General features: G+C 37.8%; 1 protein-coding gene across 1 annotated transcript in view; it reads right to left on the minus strand.

The window, feature by feature from the left end:
* Positions 1-19,893, minus strand: part of SPAG17 (sperm associated antigen 17) — a 124,755-nt gene that overhangs the window by 86,922 nt on the left and 17,940 nt on the right. Inside the window, exons 4-6 of the mRNA XM_013958151.2 lie at positions 13,800-13,931; positions 9,682-9,889; positions 3,763-3,957 (exon numbers count right to left, since the gene is read on the minus strand). Coding sequence (XP_013813605.2) covers positions 3,763-3,957; positions 9,682-9,889; positions 13,800-13,931 — 535 coding nt within the window. The remainder of the gene's footprint in view (positions 1-3,762; positions 3,958-9,681; positions 9,890-13,799; positions 13,932-19,893) is intronic.

Consider the following 19,893-nt stretch of genomic DNA (forward strand, 5'->3'; position numbering starts at 1 on the left):
ATGTCACAAAATGAAAGCCATTAGACACATTAGAAGGAAAAAATCATGAAAGCTGTGCTCCCGCATTTGTGGCTTGTGAGTATTCAACCTCACCTGTGGAAAGTTTCTTGCTGAATTGGATTTTCTCTCTTGCAATTTAAACCCTTCACTTTCTGTCCTAGCTCTTTATATACATGAAGACTTGTCATGTCTTCCCTGACTCCCTTCAGCCTTCTCTTCTTAAACTTAAGGACAACTTATTCCATTTTTTTCCATAGGTCAAGTTTTAGGGATCACTAATCATTTTCTTTGCCATGATTTGGAATCTTCTGATTGACACACATTTCTTCTGAGGTCCTACCTCACTGTTGAGTTGTATGATAAGACTACTTCAGGTATTTTTTAGGCAATATTCTCATGTAGAATCTGCAGATGGTTTTTTTTTTTTAGTGGTATAGTGATATTGCTGACTTATGTTCAATTTGCAAAGCCAACAAAATAGTTTATCTTGCAGACCTGTCATCTAGCCAGGTGTTTCCTAGCCTGCATTTGTGCATTTAATTATTCCCGTATAACCATACTACCTCATAGTAGTCCCTATTAAACAGAATACTCTATTGCCCAGATCATTATTCTCCATTCTGTCAAGATCATTCTGCATCTGAATCACATACTCTTATTCCAGTATCAGTGACAATACCAAATAATACAAGACCCAGCACAAATTCACTTGAAACTCCACTCCATGCATCCTTCTATTTTCACATAAAAAAATCTTTGTAAATGTAAACCTTTGACAGCTACTCTGTAGAGGCTAAAGTTTTCCAAAGTGCACCTACTATATATTTATTTTCATCTAGATCTACCCTGCTCACTGTGGGTCATGTGCAATAGCCTTAAAAGCCTTATTAAAATCCAAATATATTACACGTACTACTTCTCCTCTGCTCAATAGGGCCAGTACTTTGTGTAAGGAAATTAAATTTGTCTGACATGATTTGTTCTTGAACAACATATACTAGTTGTTACTCATCTCCTCATTTTTCTTTTAAGTGGTTATAAATCATTTGTTCCAGTATTTTTGCAGAAATAGAAATTAAGTTGATTCCAGTCCGTTGGCTATTTGTGGTCCTTCCCCTCTTATTCCCAACCCTTTTTCCACTATCTCACTTGCCCTTTATGAGTTCTTAAATACAAATGAGAATGGCAGGCATAAATAGGATATAATTCAGTTAATCTGAATCAGCTGATCTGAAAACTTAACTTTACTTAAGTGGTATTCAGTTACTCTACCAGTTCCCTCACAGTTTGAAGTTGATATCTTATTTCTCTGTCACCAGCATTAATTGTGCTTAATTATAACCATCACCTGTCTGCACCTGGTATTTGTAGTGAAGAAATATTAACTTCCCACAACATACATATAAACAAGTATAAAAAACACTCTCAAAACAATAAGCACTCCCAGCCTTCTCAGAATCACCTCCTGACAGTTCTTCCTCTCTGTTGAGCTGTAGACAAACATTTTGCTTGGCCCTCCCTCTATTTTGTGCCTTGGCCTTTCTGATTTTGTGCCAGTAGACTCATAATAAATATACATTTGCATTCTTAGTGACCTGACTTATTTCTAATTCTTATGCACTTCCTTATATTTGAGGTCCACAAAGAATATATGGTTTAGCCAAGCTGTTTTCTTACTATGCAACCTATCCTTTCCTAGTAATGGGAAAGATTGCATTACTACTTATAATATTACTTACTTGAGGGACTGCCAGCTATATTTACCTCCTTTTTTCCTTGAAAAAGTTTCCTCACAGATCTTACCAACTCTCTAAGTGTACCATTCTTCCCTGCTATTATACATACAAGGGAAAGAAAAAGTTAATGTAACTTTGGAAGTGCTCAGGGAAACAATCCCTGCCCTGCCCCACTCCCCCCCTTCTCAGCAGCTGTTGTAAATAAAATGAAGATTAAAAAAAAACATGTTTCCTCCTCTCTGCACTTCCTCCAGTTTCTAATAAGACACTACCTTGAAATTCGGCATGTTCTAACTAAATTATAAGAAGCTGGAAATTATGTTTTCCTCTCATTCTTTTCCCAGGGATAAGATAGCTTGTCAAACAAATTCAAACATGACCTTCTTTGAGTCCATCAGTTGCTTCTGTGACTGCATAAATCTTAAAGGCTAAATACATATGATCTTGTTAGTTTACCTTCAATGGCACCTTAAGGCCAAATTCCCTAGTGCCCACACAATCCAGTCTTTACAATTTGCCACAGGGCAATATGAGAGTATCTCCTTTGGTCAACAGGAACGAGAGGAAAGGAGAACCCTGAGACAGTCTTCACAACACTCACATGGGTAGATGGTTTGCATACAGCATGGTCAGAACGGGAATGAGTCACAGCATCCCATCCCATGTCCGTCAGCACACCAACATAAACAATCCTTATGACCCTCTTTCCTGCCCAACACACCCAGGACACCATTCCTCTCATTTACTGGTTTGCCTGTGCCATCACGGCAGCATTAGGTCTGTAATAAGGGATTTCCCAGCATCACAGAGAATCTTGCATGACACCTTCACTATAGAAAGTCAAAATGCACAGTTATAATCAGAACCACAATTAGTCAAACACTACCTGCATGAACAATTATGGCTACCATACTCACTTTTCTCACTTCCAGCTTTTTATCACCTGACTTTGACTTAGAGCTAAAATAGTTTAGGTTGGAAGGGACCTCAATCTCCTGCTCAAAGCAGGTCATCATGGAATTCAGACCAGGTGGCTCAAGGCTTTGTCCAGCTCACCTGGACCTGCAAAGACAGAGATCCCACAAACTCTCTGAACAACCTGTTCCAATGTTTGACTATCCTCAAGGTAATTTTTTTTTTCTTTATGTCTCACCAGAACCTTCCATTTCAATTCATGACCATCACCTCTTTTTCTCTTGCTGTGCACCTCAGTGAACAGTCTTGCTCTGTGTTCTTGATAATCCTCTCATAGGTATTGCAAGGATAGTATTAGGTGCCCCATAAGCCTTCTCTTCTCCAGGTTAAACAAGCTCAGGTCTTTCAGCCTCTCCACACAGGAGAAGTGCTCCAGCCCCCTGACCATCTTGGTGACTCTGCTGGACTCACTCAATTTTATCTGTACCTTTCTTGTACTGTGGAGTCCAAAACTCTTGCCTTATGAGTGCCAAGTAACAGGGAATAATCACTCTCCTTGATCTACTGGCTATGTTACCCAGCAACATAGACCAGTATGATTAGCCTTCATCAATGACTCATGTTTAGCTTGCTGTCTGTCAGGATCCCAGGTCTTTTTCAGCAGTGGTGCTATGTAGTCAGTCCCCAGCCTGTACCATTACAAGGTGTTATTCTGTGACATCTTCTTCTCTGGCTGGGGCAACAGTCGCAACATGGCCAGCTGTGCACTTACCTTGAAATGACCAAATGACCCAAGTTTGCTTAGCAACAAACCTTCCTGGCTAATGATGTATAAAAGTATGGATTTGATAAAATGTTGCTCTTTGGTGGCTACTGCACAGAGCTATAGCTGCAGCCAACAACTGCCTAGTCAGTCCCTGTTATCTAGTAAAGGCAAGTCTGGCCAGCTATATAATTTTTGCATTGGCAAACACAGCTGCTCACAGGTAGTATGCTCAACCACAAGGCACAGAGAGAGGTAAAAACACAGCAGAAACAGTCTTAACAAGAAGTAAAATAGTCCTCTTTCTACATAAATTTTGCAAGATACATGTTCTTATCACAAGATTACCTTCAGGTGAAAGTAAAGATTCTTCTTGAATTTTAGCCTCTTCCAAGTATGTCTGCAGTGGTTCATAATTCTCAGAAGAAATCCTAATTACACTTGAAACACTAATCCCAAGCTCAGACAGCACAGGCAGTAGCTGAGGGTTGTGGAAATCCAAAATTATGAAATAATGATGGGCACCATCATCTGGTTCATCATCTGTTCAAAACAAAACAAAAGCAGATTAGAGCAAGGGCATTTAACAGCTACACAAAATTCTGCTTTATCTCAGCTGTATAGGTATACTGCAAACTAAGATCACAGAAACAGTTCTTTCATAACCTCATTCAGATAACTGCACGATCTTTTAAAAATTATATTTATTATATTATTATATTTATTATTTTATTTACTATATTTTTATTTACAGAATTCTTCTGTAGCAACCAACATAGAACTCAGCAGAAAGATACAAGTTGGAAGGAAAAAATTGTTCGGAGAAGCACTACGAAATAAATGTATGCTCATTGTGGCAAGAATGCTAGCTGTAGTTGCAACATTTTCTGCAATTGGTTCTCTTTAAGAAAAAGCCAGTATGTTCTGATGGTAGTTTAAGCTATCCTATTTCATTCAGCATGAAACTGGACAGGGATCACACACACACACGCACATAGTAAGTCACTGCGTCTTAGCTGAGAGATGATATCACCTAGAATAATTTTGAAGGATCAGTTGAATTGTGAGTTGTCTCACTGCTGACTGCTTCCTATCCAATAGGTTCACGTTTGCTAGATGGATTCCCCAGAGCTGGTAATACCAGCTCACGCTAGTCCTTCTGGTTGGCAAGAGACATATCCAAATTTATCCTGATGTGCAGTTTCATGGAGTGGCTACTTTGTTTAGGTTTATTATTTCTATAGAAATATGCACAGCAAGTTGAAAATATTTCAAGTTTTAGCTATCAAAGCAAAAGATCAAACATTTTATCATGTAAGAGAAAACAAGTCCTCTAAAAGCTTGACTGTGGTCTAAGTTAATTGGGTAGATTCCCTTTATAGTCCGTGGACAAAAACAGGTATTCAGACAGGTATCAGGTGATTTAATTCATCCTGCTTGGATATCTATCTTAAGACAAGGGAAACTGCTTACTATAGTTCATGTATCACTCCGCTGACTTTGGAACATACATAATTAATCCAGACTATCCTGAGGTGGCTAATGTTCATTAATACAGCTTGCTTAAAAACACTTCAACCACTCCTCAGCTCATGGGACTTATTCCTCCAGGAATTATTCCTTCTTGCTGCAGAAAGCTGGTTCTGGATTACATTCTCAAAATATACCTGTGGGTTCCCTGATTCAACTTCAATGCAAGGGAAAGCATTTACAGGCCACTGTTGTTGGAGGGGTAATCACAGCGTTTCCTGGGAAATTTCCTCCCTTTTCTGTTAAACCTACTAATTAAAGACTTATTGTAGTGTATTTTCAACGAGTTCTTGCAAACTATAGATATAAACGGAGCAATTAAAAGAATTCAGGAGTATGTAACCTTTGATATTCCAACAATTATTTGGGATTTCTATTTTTCACTCTTGCGTTGTCTTTGTTTTTGAAATCAACTGAATTACAGCTCTCAAAGACTCTTCACAAACAGCAAGACATGTTGTAACATCTGGCAAAATTGAGAAGTTTTACAAAACAAATATTATAAAAGCTAGCAATTGCACAACAATTTTGCAAATATCAAAGATTGAAATACAATACTGGCATTTTCTAGAGACATTTGTGACATAATAACTACTGCTACATTCAAATAGGACATTGTACATTGAGAAAGCTTCCTCACCAACCACCATTTCCACCATGCTGTTCACTTTCAAGGTTAATTTCATTGTAACATACTGAACTGATACAGCTGCTTCAGAAGTGAAAATGTCACTAAGCCCTCTGAACCACAGAAGCCTTTAACTCCAATACAATTCACAGGAAGGGAGAATGTATGATTAATAGAAAAATAAATCAGCAGCTGAAAAAAAGCTCATCACTTAAAATGGAGATACTCAGACCATTACGGATGTTGAATTTTCTGAGAAAAAACTACTTGTAAGCATAGAAGCAAGAATTTATCCCATAAGGCAAGAGAACAGGGAAATAAGGATGAGAAAATAATAGTAAGGGTTTTCATTGCTTCCTTGTTGGGGGAGGGAGGGCATAGAGAAATGTTCCCTTCAAAAACGGAATTCTGTATATTGGTAATTCCTGTCTACTCCCATCTTTTCTGCACATTTGTTACTCTAATGCCTATGCTGTCTGCATCCCAGACTCCTGTGCTATTTCTCCAAAGGAAGCTGCTCAGCCATAAAAGGATAAGGAATGCCAAGAACTGCCACGATCCTACATGGAAAAGACAGAACACAACCTTAAGTGGCATGAACATTTTTTATTTGACCAGATGAAATCCACCAAAACAGAGTTTGATTTATTAAAAAAAAAAAAAAGGAGGGGGGGGAAAGGGGGGGAAAGGAGGGGGGGAAAGGAGGGGGGGAAAGGAGGGGGGGAAAGGGGGGGAAAGGAGGGGGGGAAAAGGAGGGGGGGAAAGGGGGGGGAAAGGAGGGGGAAAAGGAGGGGGGAAAAGAAGGGGGAAAAAAGAAGGGGGAAAAAAGAAGGGGGAAAAAAAGGACATCTGCCTGTCAGCACCTTCATCCTTTGAGCTCAGGGTATATACCCAGGGCTGAGGAAACACTGCTACCAGCTGGAGCAAGAGGCTTGTAACCTGGCTGACTCTTCTTTTCCTAGAGTGTCCAGGCGAACATAAAAGAACTTACAAATTTGGAGAAAGACTTACTGAGGAAGAATCACAGAATCACAGAATCGCTGAGGTTGGAAGGGACCTCTGGAGATCATCTAGTCCAACCCCCCTGCTCAAGCAGGGTCACCTAGAGCACATTGAAGCAACCACTAGAGTTCAATATATGTGTTGCATAAAGTAAAACAAAAAAACTCCCAGAAGACTAGCCCATTATACCACTGCTGGTACTGAAACTGAACTGCACTATATTTCAGTGCCACTGCTACTGCAGGAAAAAAAAAGCATCAGCACACATAATAACTGAGCATTAATGATTTCTAACAAAAAGGAGGATATCTACATAGTAGCAGAGATGAGAGAGATGAGGAGATCCAAAAATTCTGATGAATATATGCTGAAGAAGATGACTGCCAGCCATTCAACAGTCATAGTTATGATTATGCTAATAATCATGACCTGTTCATAATAATCAATCAGTTCTAATAATAAATGACTAATTCAAATTCAAGTGGATCACAGTATCAATGCAAATAATGCCAGGATTATCCAAAACCAGAAATATTCCATTTCAAAAATGTGATAATGTACTAGGGATGAATGATAAAACCACTCTTCACCACCAGAAAGAGATACAGACTGTCTTTGGGTTCCAGACACAGACACATATAGGCAATAGCTCAGACTGCTCTGGAGTAAAAATTGTGGCATTTTCTCTTTTGTTTTTGCTTGAAATAGCTGTATTAGAATAGCCAAGAATGCAGAAAACAATTTCCACTGTATTAACTTTTAAGAATCAAAGGTCTTTGTGAATCTCCTATTCAGACAATTTGTAAAATATGGAATATGCGTGTAAACAAAGTTTTTGAGAGTGCTGTTGTTCTGGGTAGAAAAGTTCCATAGGTCTACAAGCTCTTGACACTGAGAAGTGGATCTGACACCACTTCGTCCAAAGACATAAAATATAGCTTTAGCATGAGGTCCTTGAGAACCTTAACTGCCATGGACTTGAAGAAATAAAAATTCCTGACACAGTAGTTGCACCATACTTAATGTTCATTTAGAATGGTCTCCAGAAGTTTCAGCAACTCTTGACTTGATCTTCTCTTGGAATGGACTTTTAGGTGGAAGTGTCCGTCAGGAAGAATGAAGAAACAAGTACCTCTCCATAAAACAGTAGCTGTTTTCCCTCTAGCGCAGAAGTAACTGAATGAAACAGATTTGTGAATGCCAGTGTTTAACTTATTTCTTGGACTGATTGACAGACTCCAGGAGTTGGCAGGGAACGACTGTTAATCATGTACATGAAGGTGCTCTCCCTTCTTAAAGCTAAAGGCTCCTACTCATTGCCTTCTTCTTCAGCAAGACTGAATAAAGTAGCAAGATCAGATTACTATTTCTGCTGTTGCATAGTTCATTGTTGTCTTCAGACTGAAAACCAATCCATTGAACAATTTTTTGGCATGAGTCAGAATTGATTTGTCTATTATTAGGCCCAACTGTGTGGACACATAATGAATGTGGTGAATTGTTCAGAATTACTTCAACTCAATATAATCGAGATTGTAAAATTCAATACAGCACAAGTGAACAAGTGCAGAATACCAGGACAACTTCTCCTTTTGGACAGTCTGCAAGTATTGCTATGCATTTTGTAAAAATCTTTGGGACCAATGAGATAAATTCCAGTTAATAAAAATCATAGTTTAACAGCAGTGTTGGTCATTCATAATACAAAATCTAAAAGCTTGATATTGTGTATGCTAAACAAGGATACTTTTCAAGGTTGTTAGTTTTTGGAGGGCAATTTGTATTTTCCTTACTGTATCTTTTCATTAGCTGCAACTAACTGGGCAGCAAGGTCTGGATATAGGGGAAAATTTCTCATATCTTATGTAAGTACCTGGTATTTTCTGCCCACAACTAAGGCAGTAGGAAGCAAAAATGCTACTCAGGCAATAGGAAGCAAAAATGTTGGAGCTGGACAAATTGTCTCTGCAGGGCCTAGCAGAGCCTCATTAATACCACCCAAAGCCATTCTGCCCAGTATATTCAGTACTGATTTCATGATGTCATGAGTTCTCTAGACCACTTTAGCTTGAATTCCTAGAGGCATGAACACTTTTTTGAACACTTCTCATATCAGTTCCTGAAAAACATTAAAATCATCAAAATAATGATGATTACAGTCAAGTCTCATCTAGGAAAACGAGAAGCTATGAACAGATAGCTGCTGTTCTGTTCCTGTACACCTCTGTGTGATTAACTAAGATTCAGATCTGTTCTACCACCTGGACTGGTGCTTTTTAGATGCTTGAAGAGTATCATTGATCTAGAATGAGATGCAGACAAAGGTCTGATGAAAGAGTACAGAAAGCCTGCAGGGGTTCAACTGGAGATTAGTGGGTACACATAATGCATCCAAAATCAGCGAGTGCTCCCCCAGCAGGAGAGATGCTGTGTATTTAGTCATAGTTAAACATCTTATGGTCCAAATTAAATATAACCCTGGTCTAATGAGGAGAGCTATGTACATTCTCCAATATTTTTGGTTCCAGTGACATTTGTAACCATGGGTGGTAAGAAATAGGAATAAAGTTTTTCTCAGTACTGATTGGCATATTATTCCTTACCTTGTATAGCTCACTTCTGGAGTAGCTTTCTTCAGGTCTCAGTTCTGCCCACGTTTTTACAGCAAATGAAATCATATGGCCCTTTGCACAGAACTGGGCTACACACCCAAACAGTGGTGCACAGCTCTATTATGCTTTATAACACAAGGAGAAAGCTGCCCTTTGGATACTGACACAAATGCATTTAGTTCTGAAATCTTTGTGAAAGGATAAGTAGGATTTGTTAGTCACTTTATTTTAGTCTTGCACATGCCAAAACATTTTGTCATGCTACATATACTCCTCATCTGGATTTTATTTCTTGGACTGTATAATCTATCCTACTTCTAAGCAGAACACAATGCCCTCCTCAAATGCATAGCGGCAATGCTGTAATATTGCGAAATATATCTCGATCTTCCAACATGGAACAAAGCAAAATTCTGAATGAGAAGCAAGGTTTCAAGAGTTTTAGCAAGTTTATCAGAAGCTTATCTGCTTTTTTTTTTTTTTTTTTTTACATACCAATGTATTTGTCTTCCTCTTCCTCTTCTCCCCGTCGTTTTAATTTGGTGTCCTTTTTGACAGTAATTGCTCCTGGAAGGGCCACTTCTGTTTTTTTTCCTTTCATCTCTTTCTCAGCTATCTTGGCACTAGTTTTTTTTTCCTTCTTGCCAGGAGGTTTAATTTTCTCTTTCCCTCTGTCTTTTTCCATTTTTTGCTCCTCTTCTGCCTGACAAGATGAAGAAACTAAGTTCTTGTTGTAGCCTTTGTGCAGAACAAAGGGCAAACTGCTGTGAAATTTTAGTGGTTGAAATTATTTAGTGGTTAAATTTATTATTTGAGTATTTTTCCCTCTCAGCCATTAGAATGCTACTGTGGTGCAACTGTCAAACATTCTGCTTTATCCTTCTCAGGTACACTGTTCAGTTTATTATATTCCTATTAAATCTTAGTGTTAAAGCTTCACATTAAAAAGGAACTGTTGGAGGCAGGTAGACATTATACTTACAAAATTAATGAAATGCATACTGGTAGAAAGGAGAGTAAAGGATCACTAAGACTCACAGTTTCCTGTGCTTCAGTTAGACTACCACTACAGCACTTGCATTGGCAGGAAACTTTCCCTGAACTGAAGGAAAATAAAGCCAAAAATTCAATTTCTGCTTAGTCTTTAGCATCTCTGTTAATGCTCTTGAGTATGCTGTAAATGGTACCAACACTATTTTGTCTTTGATGTAAATATCGTCTACTAAAAACTAGAACCAAGAGCTCTGTGCTCATTTCACACAGGATATTACTCAGCCATTCTCATTATTTTCAAACAAAAAAAACCCTACATTAAGTTATACTCAGTAATTTAAGGGTAAAAAATGAAAAAGGATGGTGTAAGTATCCCAAAGCCTCACATTATAAATCCAGGAAATGCAGAGCCAGTCTAAAATTAAAAGAAACCAAAATATATTGAGGCAAAGAGAGGTGCTGAGAGGGTAAGAAAACCTCCACCTTACTCTACCAAGCCACATGACTATGCAATAACTACACAAGAATGGCATTTAAGGATTGTAAAGCTAAATTAAGTATATTAAAAAGACATTAACTTAACTTACTGTTACCATCCCTACTAGTGTCATATTAAAGGCTATGAAAGCAATGAGAAAAGCTCTCCATGCAAATGAGATAGGTCAGTTGAATCTACACAGTTGTTTTTCCTAGACCCAGCCAGAAAAGCAAGCTTTTTGGCTGCAGAAGGTGACCCTAGTTCAAATTCAAAAACAAAGCAAAAGGTCAGTTCTTTCCTTCCCTCTTTCAGGCATTTCATTTTTGTACCACTCAGAAATGCCTTCAGGAGATTCTTAAAACTGTTTATACTGTGGAGTGGCAGATTTTGATCACTTTTCATTATTTGTTTTCAAATTTATTCCCTTTTGGACATTGAACACCAAAGATTTTGGTACTAATACTTTTGAGTTCTAAGCTAATGAACACATTAAATCAGATTACATAATCATCAGTCTATAATGTTCAAAACAGATTTATTGCATCTGAATTACTTTATGTAATTAAGTCTCAAACAAGCAAAGACACCTCTGAACTTGTCAAGATTCCAACAAAGAGACCTAGCTGTCATTAATACCTCAAGAAGTATAAGCCTCTCCTTTTCAGTACTTTTTCTTTTTTCCCCTCAATGTAATATTTCTCTTTCCCTACAGGGTGGACTTTTCTGTTGAGTTTTTCATCTTCCATTAGTTTTACATTCTATAATTTTGTTATTTTAAACTATATGTTACAGAATCATACTATCTGAAACAGTTTTCCAGTTCAGAGGCCCTTCTGCTCTTCTGCATATTAGTTTACATGCATACACTTGTCAATTTATGATAAGCTTCTGCTTTTATAGAAATATATAAATTTTAGAGATGGAATTATGGTTTATTTTTGTTTATTCAGCTGCTGTTTTCCTTCTGCCAATCTATTCTATTAACTGGTATCTATTTCAAAGAACAATGGACAGTTATGTTAGTTTTCTGAGAATCCATCTACTGGTAAAATCCTGGTTACAACCATCGAGTTGCTGTCAATGGAACTTGTACTGTAAAAGCTAGTTGGAAAAGATTAAATATTTTATTGTAGACAATTTAGGGTTATAATTCTAAACTAAAAGCCAGTTTCTGTCCATTCCTTACTGCAGAGCATCCTTATAACCCACAGTCCTGCTAATTCTTGACTTCATCTTGGTCCTTCAGCTGCTGCTATGTTTGTCTGTCACACTATGATATAATTATAATCCAATGAGAGCAAAAAACTGTGTCCAGATTGCCTGGCGAAAACTGAGAAGAAACTGCAAATTGCAGAGACTCTTCTGCCTTCAATACTGAATATCCTCTGATTCTCCAGGGAAATAAAATTATACTTACAACAGTAATCTTGCCAAACCAAAGATAAAAGTTCCATTTTAATATTGAAGTGTCTAAACCTTAAACTTCAAAATTTTGTTTTACAGTTTACTCACCAGCACTGACTGATATCTAAGAGAAAAGCCATTTCTTCCCCATCCATTATAAACTATCTATCTGCTCTACAGCTTGATCCTTTCAATTCCTCTTCAGATTGAGAACACATTTTTTTCCCCAGATTCTTTATATGCTTCTGTGGCTTATATTATCATCTGCTAAATAGTTTTGCAATTGACTTCAATGGAAACAGGACAGAGTTTTAAATTATCACCTAGTATTTTATGCTCTTGTGTTTGTCCCATATTCCCTCCACCAATTACTGCCACAAATAGAATTATTTATAAACACATTTACAGACTTTTTAACCTCACAAATCCATGAAACCATTTTCTTCTTTACACTTTTACATGCATAGATCGCTTAGGTCCATCTCATCTCATTTTACAGTTTTTATGTTGTGTCTTGTAATACATATAATTTTTGATCAATTTATGAATAATTTGTTACAGCAAGTATGCAACTTGCTGTTAATGGAGCTCTTCAGCTGCACATATATCTGCTTGGTAAAGACTACAGCAAAGACCAACTGTTCAGTAAGTTATTGAAATGCACCACTGACAACTCTTTTTTTTTTAATTACAGAAGTTAAAAAAACAATTAGCAGTCTGATCTGATAGTGATTTTGTGCAGGCTTGGTGAAATTCCTCTAGAACACATAAGCAACCTAACTAAGGCATTCTTGAAGCTAGTAGTGATAATCTTTGAGAATATGCATGAGTTTGGGGAACACTGGAAAAGGACAAATATGGTACCCAGTTCTGAGCAGCAGACTTCAAGATATGAATTATTTGGAAAGTTCAGAGGACAGCAACCAGTATAATTAGAAAGCTGGAAATGTGGCCTATATTTGTGTTTGTTTACTCAAATATATAATAGCTTTCTGCAAAGGGGAAGGTAAGAACTGTTATTCTCATACACAGTGAGAAGCCATCTATTAATGGATTTAAATTAGAGCAAGACTGATAAAGTTAGAAAGCTTTTCCAAATGTCTATGTTGTAAATATAGTTGAGCAGTAAAACAGATTGCCTTAGAAAACTGAAAGCACAGCAGTGGAAGTTTTTAAGAACAGGTTAAACAAACATCTGCCAGGAATATTTTATATGTGTTTGATCCTGCCTTAGTTCCAGAGACAGAATAGATAACATCTCCAAATTTCTTCCAGAGAGGTGATTTGTGATAATAACTTTTTCACAGTGCTGCTCTGCACTATCTTTTATACCTCTCAAGTAATTTAACCTCTCCTACCTTCAGCAGGGAGATATATATATATATATATATATATATATATATATATATTCAGTTGAAGCTAGTTTCCAGCTCTATTTTCTATTGGTGTTGTGAGTCAGCTAGGACATTACTTCTTATCACTATTCTAGCACAGACTTCTTGGGCAATATTTTTTCTTTTCTAATTTTTTTCCTCTCTCACCTTTTATATTTGAGTAATTGGGAGTTTCTTCCCAAAATCTAATTAACTGAAAATTTCCATTAGTATTTAAATTTCTCTTCAATTATGGATACAGACAGTTAAACATGAGGAGAAAGCTGAATTTATGCAAACAGCACTTGAATGAAAGTGCCTTGATAAAGTTGATTAGGCATCCACCTTAAGGCATACTGTTGTACCTTCTTTTCAGCTTCTCTTCTCTGATGGTCCTTCTGCTTGAAGCAAAGCAGTTGAAATTTCAATAGCTTTCCAATCAGTGTTATAGGAATTTGTTCTCCACTTTCCAGAATGGCTTTGGCTACCTCAGTCACCTTCAGAGAAAAAACAAAAATAACTATTACTCGTATAGTTTTAATATTACATTTGACATATATTTTGTATGCTGTAATGACGGAATGCTATTTCACATTGTACAATATGTGGCTCAGAATGGCCACGCTTTCAGAAAAACAACGTATCAGTAAGATGCATAGCTATTCTTTGGTTCCCAAGACCCTCTTTTTAGCCAAATGAAGTTATGCCTGCTGTAGCATGAGATAAAATTAGAATGGAGAAAACTTCTATAATTAATGTAAAGGTCAACAGATACACAGTTTTTACTATAAAAACTCTTTTTTTATATATATATTTTAAGCAAAGTAATAACATTAAGCAACTACCTATTATAAAGTAATAAATTAAAAAGTATTTAACAGATATCAAATCAACTGGGATAGCTTGGAGTATTATTTACAAAGTAGCTAGCATCTGAAGCACTAGCCCTGAATGAAAGATACAAACTTCTTGAGGGGAACTTGAGAGGGTCTGTCTTGGTGAAAAGACATCCCCTCCCTGTGTAATGCTGATTCTGTTGGTATGCAGCCTAATTGGGGTGAAATAAGGCTATTGAGTTTTCTTAGGGTGATGACAGCAGCAGGAACATACAGCTGCATTGTCCAGATGTGTGGCATTGACAGGCTGTTTTATGACTATGTTTTTTACAGCTTGTTTCCACTAAATTTCATACAACTCACTAACATCTGGGCTGTTTTCCTTAGAGCCTCATAACCATTTTATTTACTCCGAAAAAAATAAAATAACATAAAAATAACATAAAAAGTTGTTATATGTTTCTTTTCACTTGTGTTGTCTCTGTCATAAAGTTCACCTATGTAGGAAGCGCTGTTGAGGAATAATATAACCACAATATGGAATAATATAACCACAATATTTTCCTACTTCTGTTTTTAAGCAACCATCAGCTTTATTTATAACTGTGGGCTGAACTAAGTGTTACTCAAACATTCTGACATGTTTCTCTTTTCCCCTCTTGGAGCAATTACAGTTGGGCACATATGGTGTCAATTTTGCCTGCTAACATTCAGACAATGAAGGTGCACACTGTATCTCACTGAACTGTGTCTTGTCTGATGCAAACAACACTGTTAGTGTTGAGCTTTCATAGTTTCTTGTCCAGCTTCTTAGGAATTTTCACTCATCAAGTAAAACCTGGAGTAAGCAAATGTAGCCACTAAAAATGGTTCTCTGGATAAAACAAAGCCAAAATGGAATCCAGGCTATTTTGGACCAAATAATTGTTTCACAGAAATGGAAGCAAAACACAGAAAAGAATCTCCTAATATTCAGATTTTTCTGAATCACATAACAGGGAGACAAACCCACCAAAATACTTGTATTTATAAATCCCCCCTGACTTTCCAATGCTAATGAACTCCATGATCTGCTTACTCCACATACAGGAAAATACATCATGGTTAAGACCAGTTTTGCTTTATATCATTCATATTCTGAGTAAGAATACTTTCTGCTCACTATCTCAACCAGTCAGCTGTGGAAGGCTTCCATAAGGACTCTCAGTGATTTCAGAGTTGTGTTAGAACATCAATGACATGTTAAGAAGAGATTTAAAATCCCCCAAAGCTATAGGGACCCTAAGAGCTACTAGCCATTCTAACAAAAATGTCACCTGAAACTAGCTACACAGAAAATCTGAGCTCTGAGAGAAAGAGACTTTGGTAGAAGTAGCACAGTCATTTCCCTTAGAAAAATTCTCACACACTTCATTGCAGAAATACTGTTAACAGGCAATGGAAAGAGATGCATCCCAATTGCCTAATCTAGATGAGTTGGTTGTATAAAGCACATTTCTTGAAACACAATAGAGGGTAAATGGGGGGATTCTGGAAGGCTTCCCAAAAAGTATATATAGCAACCAGGCTTGGTGGCAGTTGCTGATCTATTGTTCATGGCAGAAGGAACGCTTATGCAGTTTTACAGCACATTCCTCCTGAGAACTTCAAAGCATTTTACCAGTTAAACACAATGCTTTCTATTTGTATTTTGCAGCTAGAGAATGCAGAAATGAAGAGACTTGTCCAAGGCCTATAATGAGCTGAACCACTCCGTGAATGGATAGGAAGGACAAATGTTTTTTAAGTGAGGTGTTAGGTAGGTATAAAACTCTATTTAACAAGAGTACATTCTAAGACTGTGGCGAGAGGTCAGACAAATAAGACAAAGATAACATGAGCACACTACATTTGCCCATGCACAAGAGGCAAATTACTATTTCTGCATATAGCAATGTAAAATTTGCTTCATGCATAAGCAAATAAAACAACAGTCCTTCATCACTGCTATTTTAAAGATAGAAGATTTATCTACTCTGCATGGATTGATCTAAGAAATTCATAAGCTACTCAATGTATTACACTGATGCATGTTTACTTCCTTTGTGGCCCTGTGACTTTTGCAGGCACCTGGCATAAGCAGCTCATAATCCAGAGAGCCTCAATAAAACAAAATAAAGCCGAAGAGAAAGACTTGGTAGGAATACAGATAGATGGAATTTTTCAGGACACTATGGGGTGGATTCATTTCAAATTGGCTATACTTCATCCTGCCAACGATGACCTTTTCCTTATGTGAGAAACCATGGAAACTTGGACAGACAAACTCACTTAGGTAGGGCCTCTTTTCCTTTAAAGGAAGAGGAAACTCAGCATTCCTCACACAGCAGGGGGCAGACTTGTGAAGTGCAGAAAGGCTGCAGTGATACAGGATTTGATCTCATATGGTGGCAGTACGAACCATACAGAGATTTAGCTGCCTGGTGCAAAGGGCATGGATTTCAAGACATTCAATCATTGTATGAGCACTTGTAGCAGATACTATATTATTGGTAGGTGATGGTATCACTGAGGTAGGAGACAGGTCTTAAAAATTAGGAAAACATTTAAAGCCAGAGTCTTTATAGTATTTTTCTTTGAAGAACCATTGTGACTGCTAAATCATAACCAGAAAAGATTTCAAGGTGATGAACAGCTTTATCAATTTTGACTGCTCTATCATTACTTGGAAGCAGCTAGCATAACTTGCTATGAACAGTGGGGAACTTGGGGTATCTTTTACAGCAGAGCCATTAGTCAAAAAGCTCAATAGATTACATGTACCAACCAAGTTATTGTTTACTATGCAAATGTACTTTCTTGAGCAAGCTAATAAAAATAATTTATTTCAATCTGCAGCCACTGTCATGAACCCCTCACAAGGAGCTTTCAAGACAGATTATGGAATGAAAACTGCATGGCATGAACTATACTAATAGGTAAATCCCTTTTGTCCAAAGAGGGCTTCCGTACACATAGTATTAGATTTTTTCTGCATCTGCTGATGTCATTTCATTGACTATTATATCTTATTGAAAGAATACCAGGAAGGCACTGAGCCGACAGAAACAACTTATTTCAGATCATATCTGCAGTGTGCTGGTAGGCAATTTAGTCTCTGCTATTAGACTATTCACCTCATTTCATTTTTGTCTCTCAGAACCTCTTCCCAGCTATCATGTCAAAAGATCATCTGCTTAAGCAGCATCCTTCATTGGTGAATTCAAACTCAGAATTCCAACTGAGCTCTAGGACTCATCTAAATTGTGGCATATCTGAAAAGAGCTCCATATAGAGCTTAGGCATCCACAAGGGAGTCTGCAAAACTTAAGCCAGTGAATCATCTTCATTAATCAATGAAGGCTCTGCCAACATGTACTCCAGAGAATTTAAAAAAGGCCACATCTGGAGTACTGCGTCCAGTTCTGGGCTCCCCAGTACAAGAGAGACATGGCACTACTGGAGCAAGTCCAGCGAAGGGCTACAGAGATGATGAGGGCACTGGAGCATGTCACCTATGAGGAAAGGCTGAGAGAGCTGGGCCTGTTTAGCTTGGAGAAGGCTGAGAGGAGATCTTATCAATGTGTACAAGTATCTGAAGGGAGGGTGTCGAGAGGATGGGACCAGACTCTTTTCAGTGGTGCCCAGCGACAGGACGCGAGGCAACGGGCACAAACTGAAACACAGACAATTCCATCTGAACACGAGGAAATACTTTTTCACTGTGAGGGTGACAGAGCACTGGAACAGGTTGCCCAGAGAGGTTGTGGAGTCTCCTTCTCTGGAGATATTCAAAACCTGCCTGGATGCAATCCTGTGCAATGTGCTCTAGGTGACCCTGCTTGAGCAGGGGGGTTGGACTAGATGATCTCCAGAGGTCCCTTCCAACCTCAGCGATTCTGTGATTCTGTGAATGAATTCAAGTAGATTTGATGACTCCTTCTGCCCCTCAGAGTCCCCAGCTAAACCCTAGTTTTCAGACAAACCTACTAAAATAAGACTGGGATGCTTTCACTATTGAGCAATATCGAGCAAATATGTATGCCGCTCATGTACTAAACATCTGCCTTTCTATTATGGGAACATTTCTCAAAGCAGCAGCAACAGCTGCTTTACCTAGAAAGATACATTGTCACTCATGTGAGCAAGTCTGTTTTTGCCAATTCACTACAAAGTTTGATCTGGTTAGCAGAAACCTAGTTAGAAATAACCATTTTAAAATGGCCTGTGATTTAAACCTCTCTCTACAAACAACATGCAACCTGAGGGACTACCTTAACTGGTTTAATCCCAGCCATGCAGAAAGGGAACTTTCTAAAGACACACAGCGCATGGCTCTTAACATTACAACTACCTGAATAATGTATTAAGGGAATGCAAATGGGAGAATAACCTAATTTAAATAAAAATGAGAAAACATATTACATAAATATTAAGACGAATTTTCACCTTGGCTTTATTAAAGAGCTCATACAAGAGCTCTCACCATCTACAGAATACATCTCCCATGCCTTCCTGACCACCTAACTGCTACCAAAAAAGGCTGCTTGAAGGGAAGACAATATGGGATATGGGTATCTGGTGATTCAAAAGATCAGGCCTGAGCATTGATTTCTCAGGGAAGAGGAGTTCTACGCATAGGGGAGATTCTCTCACATGACCCTTCAGACACCTGTCCAATTATTACATGCTAACTGAGGAGAGAATTGAAATGCTGTTTAAGTGATTCCTTAAGGACCTCCTACAGAACCCAGAGCTCTTTAAAAGAGAAGACAGGCCAGTTTGCTGTGATCTGTGCTCTGTAGGGGAGACATAGCGCTGTGATCGAATCTTGAAGTATTTACCTTGCAGTGGTGTAAATGTGCCTAGCAAGACACTTCTATTGTAGAAGTAGAATATTTTATGCTTTCAAGAACTAGAGTCTCTCCATTAATTTCAGCCAACTGGATCCACACAATGAACCTTACAGAGCTAGATGATTTAGTCATGCTTCTCTAATATTATATCTGGCTAGGAAGAGAATCCAACCAGTGGTAGAAGTTTAAAAATATAGAGATTTAAGTTTTTAAGCAAAAAAAAAAAAAAAAAAAGATTTAAGAGGCGAAAAAGAAAAGGAAAAAAGATTGAAGCAGCAAAGTTGTCTCATCAACACTTGTGTTGGCACAACCATTCCAGCTACATCTTTCCTGAGTTTCCTCAGGACTGTTGGCACCACAGAACTAGTAGACAGGACCCTTCTACCTTGGTCCAGCTCTGCAAGAGGGCTTTTTTGCATTTTTCAGTTTTCTTTGGTGATAAAGAGTGATTAGTTGCTCTACTAGAAAAACATGTCTTAAACTCTATTGCACTTTATTAACCACTTGAAGTTACCTGAAATTTTTGAAGGAGACAAAACAGAGAACAGAACTTCCTTTGGGTACTTCAGAGGGTCCTTCTACCAACTTAAAGATTACATTGTTACAGATTTAATTGGTGTTTGCTTGGTTATATAGATATTTTAACAAAATCTGAAGGAAAAACATGGAATTTTATATTGAGTTGCATGTATGCAGGAAATCATGTAATCTAGGAAGCAGTAACAAGATCTTAGCACTGTACCTAAAGC

This window comes from Apteryx mantelli, chromosome 1 (assembly GCF_036417845.1).
Source record: "Apteryx mantelli isolate bAptMan1 chromosome 1, bAptMan1.hap1, whole genome shotgun sequence".
In the NCBI taxonomy this organism is placed as follows: domain Eukaryota; kingdom Metazoa; phylum Chordata; class Aves; order Apterygiformes; family Apterygidae; genus Apteryx; species Apteryx mantelli.